Source organism: Lupinus angustifolius, chromosome LG16 (assembly GCF_001865875.1).
Source record: "Lupinus angustifolius cultivar Tanjil chromosome LG16, LupAngTanjil_v1.0, whole genome shotgun sequence".
Classification (NCBI taxonomy): Eukaryota; Viridiplantae; Streptophyta; class Magnoliopsida; order Fabales; family Fabaceae; genus Lupinus; species Lupinus angustifolius.
In genome coordinates, this window is record NC_032024.1 from 5,115,532 (window position 1) to 5,125,707 (window position 10,176).

General features: G+C 28.5%; 1 protein-coding gene across 1 annotated transcript; it reads right to left on the reverse strand.

Moving 5' to 3' along the window:
* LOC109329102 (transcription factor TCP24-like) lies at nucleotides 3,067-7,482 on the reverse strand. The gene is made up of 2 exons (XM_019562770.1): nucleotides 6,008-7,482; nucleotides 3,067-3,256 (listed from the first exon to the last, which is right to left on the reverse strand). The coding sequence occupies exon 1, from the start codon at nucleotides 7,217-7,219 to the stop codon at nucleotides 6,044-6,046; it is 1,176 nt and encodes a 391-aa protein (XP_019418315.1). The 5' UTR covers nucleotides 7,220-7,482; the 3' UTR covers nucleotides 3,067-3,256; nucleotides 6,008-6,043.

Here is a 10,176-nt window from a genome sequence, read left to right on the forward strand (position 1 = left end):
AGAATTTTATCATCATAATTTATGTTTTATTATTATTGATTTTAAAAAATAGTGATACAAGTAAATGATAAATAATATATTAATTATGTATAAATTTTTACGATTGCTTAAATATTACATTCAATTAATATAGGTAATTGGATTTATCTAACAATTGTATTTGGCATCTTTACACTACCATTTTGAGGTTTTTGGTTTAAGGTTTTGTTTGCTGTTTGTAGGAGCTTCTCCTTGACCTTTTTAGGGTGAGAATTAATCATTATTGTTAAAGCTTATACATTATAAGGTGAAATAAAGTGAATTATTCTTGATTTCATTAGCACATCCATAACATGGTGGCTAATTGTTCCTTTAAATAAGGGACTTGCAATCATTCATTTCTTTCATATAATAGAATTATGCATCATGCATTCATGTATATATTAGAGATCCTTGTGGAATTTATGTATACTATAATTAGCACATGCTAAGATTTCTTACAATATCTACATTAACTTCTTCAAAAAAGAAAAGGACATTTAAGTTGGCAAAGAAAGTCGCACGTATCTCTAGGCATTTTCTATTCTTTAAACTTTATAATCTAAAAGTTGCTAGGATAAGTCATTTTCAAGTGAAAATTGCTTTAATTAGCACAACAATAAATTAAAGGCTCCATGAATTCAACTACACCTTTTCCTTTTTCTCATACTTTAAGGAAAATCATATATTTAAATATTTAATGATGTCCACTTCTCTTCATCGACCCATAGAGTCACATAGAGAGAGAGAAGCTAAAGATGAAAAATCAATAAACAAGAAACAATTCAAATAAGAATCTAATACATTATTAGTATAAAAATTTTATACATACTCATTATATTATATATTATTTATTTAGATTTTTTTTGAAGAGTTAACAATAATTAAATATAGAGTAAATTATACTGATATTCCCTGAGTTTCAGTGAAATTACACAGATTATCCCTTCACTTTTTGCACCTACAAAAAACCCATGATTTTTATACATACATTACACTGACTAATATCACTGTATGATAAATAATTATAATCTTTTAAATAAAAAGTGAGTGTAATTAAGTTAAATAAAATATGATATATTGCAGAAACATTCTAAATAGTATACGGGTCAATATATTTTCATTATTTTTGGTTCAATATAATATGCATAAATAATTCTAAGGACATATTTAAATCACTCTTATACTATATTCTAACGAATAAAAAATAATGAAAATGTATTGACTCAAATGTTATTTATTCTTGTTTCCACAATATACCATATTTTGTATAGCTTAATTACATTTATCACTATTTTTGTTCAAAAATCACACTTGTTTCTTATAGAGGGGTAGTCAGTGTAAGATATGTATAAAAATTATGGGTTTTTTTGTAAGTATGAATAACGGAGAGGTGACTTATGTAATTTTACTAAAACCCAGGAGTGTCAATATAATTTACTCTTAAATATATAAATGATACAGTAATCATGTATAAAATTTATAGCAACTTTTTATAAAGAATGTTTGATGCGTTAGGAATTCAAGATTTCAAGTGACTTTTAAACTCAACGTTATTTAGAAATAGACAGCGTGACAACTTAAGAAAAGATTTTAGATTAAAATGTGATGTATAAAATGTTGTTGCTATTGCTTCCTAAGTCCATCATTTAAAAAAATCAACATTTTGGGTTCCCCTTTACCAGCTTGGAAGGTAATGAAATTGTAGTTTAAGAACGTTTGAAGGAAACTATCAAATCACTTAATTTTTAGTTGAAGTTTTTCTTAACTTATATATAGAGTGAGGATCTAATTATTTTAAGAGTAAGCTTTTTAATCTAACTCTCCATTCTAGTCATTAATTAATTCTATGACTATCTAATGGTTTAGATATAATCACTAATTAAAATTATTGGATTTTTCTAAAATTAATGTCTAAGATGAGGAATAAGTTTAAAAAACTTACTCATAAAGTAAGTGAATCTTTACTCTTATAAGTATATATGCAAATGACCATAAAGACTTCGGCCCTCCACCCCGACCTTGGTAACTTTATGTAATCGCGACCCAACTCACCTCAACATTTATTATATAGAATAAATAAAATAATAATAAGACATTGATTTAGTTGGGTAAAGTTTCATTGGATTCCTAGATAGGTCAAAAAGATAAACATTTGTTTTGTGTGAGCCATATTTATTGGAAATGACAACCACATATATAATCAGATTAATTATTTACCCATAATTTTATATGAGGGATGCACTTGGTTACATAAAAAAACCCTAGAAAAGGATTTAATTTGTGCAATTCTTGTATAATAACTCCAGTTTGTGTTTCAGGTTATTCTTTATTCCGCTTCTATAACAGCATAACACATTCCATTTACAAAATAGTAACAATTTGTGACAAAAAAACACTGACAAAACCAATTTTATATTATTTGTTTAGCTAGAATTTGGTATTAATATTTCTCTAACTTGTAAAGAATGCCAGAAACGAAAAGGGAATAGAAGAGTTCTAATAGTCTACAACAAGCACAAAATTTACTCCCAGAAATGGTTATACGAACAAAAATAAGAGATCAGTAGAACATTGGGTCTACGATATTGATAGGAAGCAAAGTTTCAAACATGACTTTAATCAGGATATTTTATTTTGTTGGTGTTTAACAAACTTATTAAAAAATACAATCATATATCACGAAAAAAAATTAGATTAGTTACTTATACATAAAAAATATAATTGGTAACACCAAATAGAAACTTGGTGGAACAGAACAAGAAGCTATAACTTATGTTATTCTCTTTAGTTTCATCCCATGTAGTGCAACCATGATACTTGACTTTTCAATATGTTCCAAATTTAGAATAAAACTTATTATCCTCTTATGTTCAGTTCTTTTTTACATGTGTACTAAATACTAGGCATATTCATTCTTAATCGTGTGGCTCAGTCCTATTTTTATAGGTTTGGGATCCTCTCCGGTAATTTTGGACCTTCCAGTACTGAAAATGATCTAATTTTTTTTATAAGGAAATTTTTTTAATGGCTATGCCCATCTACATTTCTCCAAAATACAATAATCTACATGCATAAATCATTGAATAACCAAATACTCAATGTAATTAAAATGAGTCAAAATGATCTAAAGAAATACCAACACTTGATGACAATAACATATCCTCTGTTTTGAAGAATGCAAGCTTGGGACACAAGTTGATGCTCCTACCATTAAAAAGGCCAATGAAGAGAATTCCTATACAAAATTAATATTTAGTTATTGGGCAATTCCAATAAGCTTATGAAAAGCAAAAGCAACACACAAAAAACAAAATTGATTTTGGAAGTATACATCATACTCAGGATAAGAATAAATATAACATAAATGTCTTGCTGCAGTAAATTGTTTCAGTTAAACAAAAGCAATAATTATTACATGAATACAATAAAGCTTTGATATATATTACATGAATGATTTAAATCAGTTATCCAACATTCATGCCTTGAGAAAATTTGAGTTAGTGATTATTGCACCCCAAGGGTAGTAGCTCTTGGACCATAATGAAACCTTGAAACTGCATGCAGAATAACTCAGAATGTTTGCTGGTATAGGAATTTAACTTTGGTGATTGAAGATAAGCATATAATGTTGGAAAAAAAACTTCAATGGGATGGGAGATTTACTTGTGAATACTAAAATATCCAACATTATCATCATATAGTCAAATAATCGAGATGTAATATAGAAAAAAGTTTATCTCGTATCTAACTCTATGTTCATTGTAAAATATGTAAGTTTTTTGCTCTTCCAAACCATTATGCACAAATCTCCTTGATGACTAGAAAGACTTTTATTTCTAAAATGGATGAAATAGTGACATATTCATAAAATGTGAGGTTGTTTAATTTTCTATTTCTAATTTTGTCAATCATAAAATAGAAATAAAATATTTAATATGTACACAATAATTTTTATAGTAATTATGTCCATAACCATAAATTTTAGTTGAAATTGTTGGATTTATTCAAGTGTGAAGTCTCACATTGGATATGTAGGGAGGAGTGAAAGAGTTTATAAGAAGGAAAGGACCATGGAACTAATGCCTTAAAGTTTTGATTCAAGACGTGATGTCTCACTTGTGACTTAATAAAAATAATAGCTCTAATATATTTAAACATTATATATACCATCCAAAATTTCTAACAATCTCTTGTTGTTATATGTAATTTGTTTTAGACTTTTGAGCTTAAAAAATTGCATTATAAATGTTACACACATCTCTATCTCACCCATTAGTTATATTAATCTATAGAACAAAAAATAACTTTCTTTATATATGAATCATAACTAAATTCATCAATCACTACAAATATTAACTAAATGATATAAATTAATCATGAAATGCACATCGTTAAAATCATATGAAGGTGATCTATACCCATTAATTTTCAATTGGTTATACTTTACTTTAATGAGATACTAGTGAATAAATTTCTACATGGAAAGAATACCCAAATAAAACTCCCAATGGACCTATCAAATGATACAATTATAATTATAAAAGTTTTAAACAAGTCTTATAGTGTAACAGTTTTTAATTAAATGTTATATTAAAAAAAAAATATAGACAGATCCTCATACTTAAGGGTTTTAATTAAATCTTACCAATTATTACTAGTACTTTACCATACAAGTTTCAAACAACCTTACCTAAAATCCGGGTGAGTCTTGTTCACTACAGTATACAAAAAATCTACATGTATATCCCTAGCCTATAGGGATGTTATCCTCTCCAATATTAGATAATTCAATTCAGTACTGAAATATGAGGTGTAAGTTGGTTTGATAATTTATACTTTTTTTATTTAAAATCTACATTATTAAAACTTTTCTAAGGTCATATGTCACAATTTCCTCTCATATATCCAAGACAGGAGAGAATACAGTTTCCTTTGAATCCGTTTCTTCATATGCTTGAACAGTCAGGTTCTACCTAAGTGCATGGACCTTTCACCATATGAAAAACTCCTCATATATGTGGTGTGGTTACCCAATTAACTATGCTTTAAATGCTCATAATCCTCTCCAGTATTGGGAGAAGTGTCATACAAAAAAAACAAAACAAAAAACAAAATATAATGATACTTGTATCATTTTATTTACCGGAGAGGATAGTGGTGAACTTAGAATTCATGTCACATGTGTTGTGCAGCTTTTGGAAATGAATTGAGATTGATTAAAAGGTTATTTTAGACTTTGGTTTTGGCACAAAGTGATAGATTAACAGTGTTCCTAACATGACCTACACATTATATGTGCCACAAAGAAGGTTACACCTGACTCATTTTATGCTAGAGATAAGGGGAACCAAGGAGAGAACAAAGGAAGAGACAAGCCATTAGAAAATCCTATTCACACCAATCCATGCAGGAATCAATAAAAAGACAAAACAACATATATCATCCCTTATGTTATTGCATGCACTGATGCACACAACATATAAATCCAACAACATTATGTTTCACAAAAAAATAAATAGGTTTTTTAAGTAAGTTTTTTTATATAAAGAAGAACTTGTTAGGGAATAAAAAATGAAAAATAGTGCCTTTTCAATTCCTAAAATACACACCTAATCAGATATTTTATCTCATGTCTTGCTAACTAGTGTGGCATCAATTCAAGAATGAGAAAATCAGATTATTTACTTCTTCATATATTAAACATGGGTTTAATATAGAAGGCCATAAATAATGAAACCAAGTCTATTTGTTCCTATCAAGGTCATCTCTTCACTCTGTAGCAAAGGAATTAGTCCCCTTCGGAGTGTGTGGTTGTCCCTCCCAATAAATGTTATTTCTAAGAATCAAACCTTTGAACTTTTGGTCTATCTAAAATCTAGTGAGGTCTTAAACTACTGAACCAATATCTTTTTGGTGGAGAAGGCTTATATGTAATGAATGATAAGGACCATATGAAACATAAAAAAGGATTGTATTTTAATCTTACCATGAAAAAAAGATTATGTGATCTTCCAAGAACTCATCAGTTCTTGGCTTTCCCTTTCTGATCTGAATTCCTGCTTCCATCTCCATAGCATAGTTGCAAGCTGCCACCAAACACAGTTGAGAACTGAAGCTGTTGTTGTTGTTGTTGTTGGTGATGGTTAATACTAGTATCCATGGTTGAAGCATCAGAAGTTGAATTAGAAACTCCTCCTATGAAGAAAGGTAGATTATTGGTTGATCCATCTATATGTGAAGAACTAAACTTCTGCATATGAGGCATAATATGAGACTGAGAATTGGACTGAAGGGTCCCCCTATTATAACCAACAAGGCTAGGAGAAATTGTGAAGTTGAGATTGTAGTCACTTCCACTTGACTGAGAACAAGGTATGAAATTATGGTCATGGATGAAAGAGAAATGTTGAAGCTGATCTTGGTTTGGTGAAACATTTCTTGAAGTAAGGCCTGAGTTGAAGTAATCCATGACCATAGGTGACCATTGCTTAGCCTTATTGTTGAACAGATTACTCTCATCACAAACACTAGCACTTGTTTTGGTAGCAACATTTTCAATCCCACCAGTTAGAAGCTCAGTGAAAGAAGCATTTTTAGTCACATTGTGATGATTATGATGATTTGTTACAATGTGAAATGACTCATTTTCTTTCTCTTTAACTTTTCCTGCTCTTTCTCTTGCTCTCTCCCTTGCCTTTACACGAATCTCAGACCTTGATAAGGACAAGGTAGAACCTTTACTTGTCTCAGAAGTGCTGCTACATGCAGATTTAGACAAACAAAGGTTTTGGCTTTGGTTTTGGTTTTGGTTATAGTTGTCTGTGTCTCCATCAACCTCATCAAAACATGGTCTTTTCTCATCATTTAGTTCATTAGGGGTATAAGGGAAAGTGGTGTTAAGAGAAGGGAGTTCTGAAATTGAATCTGAAGCAGCATTGATTAACCATTCAACAGCTTTACTAGGTTGCTCATAACCAAGTCTATCTTGAAGGTCATAGAATTCAATAGCTGTAGTCACAGAAAGCCTAACTCTTCTGTCTCTTAAACCCTTTGAAGTCATTACCTTACTATGCCTATCTTTTCCACCACATGCTCTAGATACCCTCACAATTCTTGAACAATTGTGAGACTCATTTCTTTTACTTCCAATTCTTGGAAACTTGCATGCATGTGATTGATTCTCATCATCCTCTTCCATATCAAAATCATGCCTTTTTTTAAACACAAGAAGATTTCAAGCTATATAACCCATTTTCGCTTCATTTTTAATGTTCAAACATGAAGTAGAGAGAGGAAAGTAAAGAGGGTAAGGTGTGGGGTTAGTATTTGTCTTTGTGCTATGCATTGATGATGATTATTCAGAGGGTACTTTGGCTTTGGCTGTGTAGTGATAAAAAAGGTATTTTTTTACTCTCTGAAATATCATAGTCCATGTCAGAATGACCTTGTTAAAGGACTTCAAGGCTTTTTTGAAGTTTCAAAAGTAATTAAACATCTATTGTACGAGTTAGATTTTGGAGGGGAAGAAAAAATAATAAAATACTTCAAAACCATTTCACAAATATATTTTATGGCTCCCTCATATCCTTCACCCTCACCTTCCTGCAAAACAAAAGCAACACAACATACACAATACCACCCCAATATTTATTATTATATATCATAATAAAAAGACAAAAGTAAAAAGAAAAGGAAAAGAAAAGCTATTTTCAGAACATTCTGAGACCCAATAATTACATAGCAGATAAATATTGTTAAAGTTTATTTTTTTGAACTTAAATTCGACTCTAAATTTAAAGGCTAATTTGAACTCAAATGTTCATCAAATTAGTTTTTAGATTTGAATCCGATTTTTAACTCAATTAAATATAATGTTCATTACTTTTAAATATTGTCTTTGTTATTATTTATTATTATTATTATATATATATAATTTGCCATATAAAATAATATATATATATATATTATTAATTACTTATTTACATGATAAAAATATAAACTTAATGATACTTTGAGTGAAATAGATGTTGTTACTTATATATTATTGAATAAATGCATACATGACGAATGAGTTACTATGTGACAATTCAGACCGAGTCAAGTTTGTCTCTTAACCGACCTTAAAAATTGATCGAGTCAAATTTTTGAACCCAAACCAAATCATAGACTCGATAAAATCCGACTATATAGGTTTGATTATGATCGAGTATATGGGTAGGTTCGAGTCCCTAGTATTATGTATAGTTAGCATAGCAATTCTATAAAACTAAAAACCTAAGTGATTAATTAAAATCTTTAAACGTTAAGGAAAGGTAAATATGCTTGGAGAATAATTGTAATTGGTATTTACTGTTATGTACCTTGTATCTGAGCTTTTGTGCTTTGTTTTTAAGGTAAAGCAGCAAATTTTGCACATAGGTAGCTGATTTTAGCCAAAATCGCTTTTATCTTGTGCTTGTACAAATCTCATTGATTATAAGTCATATAACAAGAAGGTTCATTATGGCTTAGTACTTTGCAAATTATAATTACCATTCTTCAATATTAAACCAATATAGCTGAATTGGTGATCAGCTAGTCTTGAGAAAAGTGATTAAAAAGTTTCAAGGTTCCTTAATTTGAATTTAAACATTAATAATTGAAGGATAAAAGAGGAAAGGAAATAAACTTAGGTGTTGATTACAAAATTGCTTTAAGTGATTTCTTCTCACAGCTTAAAGATATGTGTACCTGGAGTTCCATTAATGAGACAAAACTAAGAAGGAAAATAAAAAAATCCCATTAAATTGAAATAAAGTCATAATAACACATATCAAATAGGAAGGACTAAGGAAGAGAGTAATTAATTTGTTAAAAAAATCCCAAATAGTCTTACTTGCTTCTCAAGTGTAACTTGAAATTCAAAACAATTAAGAGAGAATAATTGAGCATAAAAAATCAAAGTCATTTAGGATTCATAACTTTTGAGGCATTCACTCTAGATTTAGTGGTGTCAAGTTTGGTTTTGACTTTTCTCTCTACTCCATTGGTCCAAGAAAAGCTAAAGCCAATGAAAGGTTGGTCTCAGATTTGGTGGTGCCACTAAAGTTAATTATTTATTTTCTCAGTTCTAATATATTAATAATAATTATAATAAGGAATATAAATAAAAAGTAATATAATAGTAATGTTAATATGAAAGAAATAATATATTTTATTAATAAAAATATAATAAATTATTATTGTGGTATTTTTTAGGAAATTGTCCTTTAATGATAAAAATTAAGTAACGGTTCATAAATAAATTGTTTGACACTTTTGGTAAATTGAAAGGGAATACAAAATATTGTTCCTTTTTTGAATTAGTAGTTGTTTGACTCTTGTCAATAATTAATATAATTTTTCAGTTATTGACAATATTCAGTTGAAGAAAAGTTAAAACATATTTCAATGTTATATGAATAGTCATGAGTATTCCATTCCTTTCTCCATATTATCATTTGAACTATTGTGATATGTCAATTCTATGCACTAAATAAATCATTTTAAATGACTATAATCAATTTTATCCTCTTACCTTACGAGTAATGAAATTACTCTATTTCAGAATGTATGATTGTCTCTCTTAACAATAGTTGTTCTCGGGAATTGAACTATTAATATTTTAGTCTATCTATAAATTTAGTTGAATCTTACATTACTAGACCCACACATTTTTTATAGGCTAAATATATCTTGTAAAAAAGCTTTGTAATAATGATAACAATTAAAATATTAATTAAAGAAAATCAAAATTGATAAATATCAGATCTTTATAATAATTATAAGCATAAAATATCATTAAATTAATGACGATTAATAAACTTTAATTCAAATAAAAATAAATCTTTAAAAATAAGTTATAAAATATGTTGTTATAATCTTTTGAATGGTGGTAGGATGTTACTTATTGTCATTAAAATTTTACCATAAGAATTGTAATAGAGGAAATGTCATAATTAATACTTCACTTTTATGGGACACAAAAATAAACAAATATTTGTTTCCATTTGTAAATAAATAATTAAAATATCTAAATAGATGAGTTTAGAGTATAAATTAATTCACACAATTAGCTAAAATATCATTTTAATATTAGAGGACTGATTGCTAATAGTTTCATCAATGTATAATTGA

Bases quoted from the DNA above. Each gene is read 5' to 3' on its own strand.
- LOC109329102 (XM_019562770.1), bottom strand. From the start codon at position 7,219: ATGGAAGAGGATGATGAGAATCAATCACATGCATGCAAGTTTCCAAGA.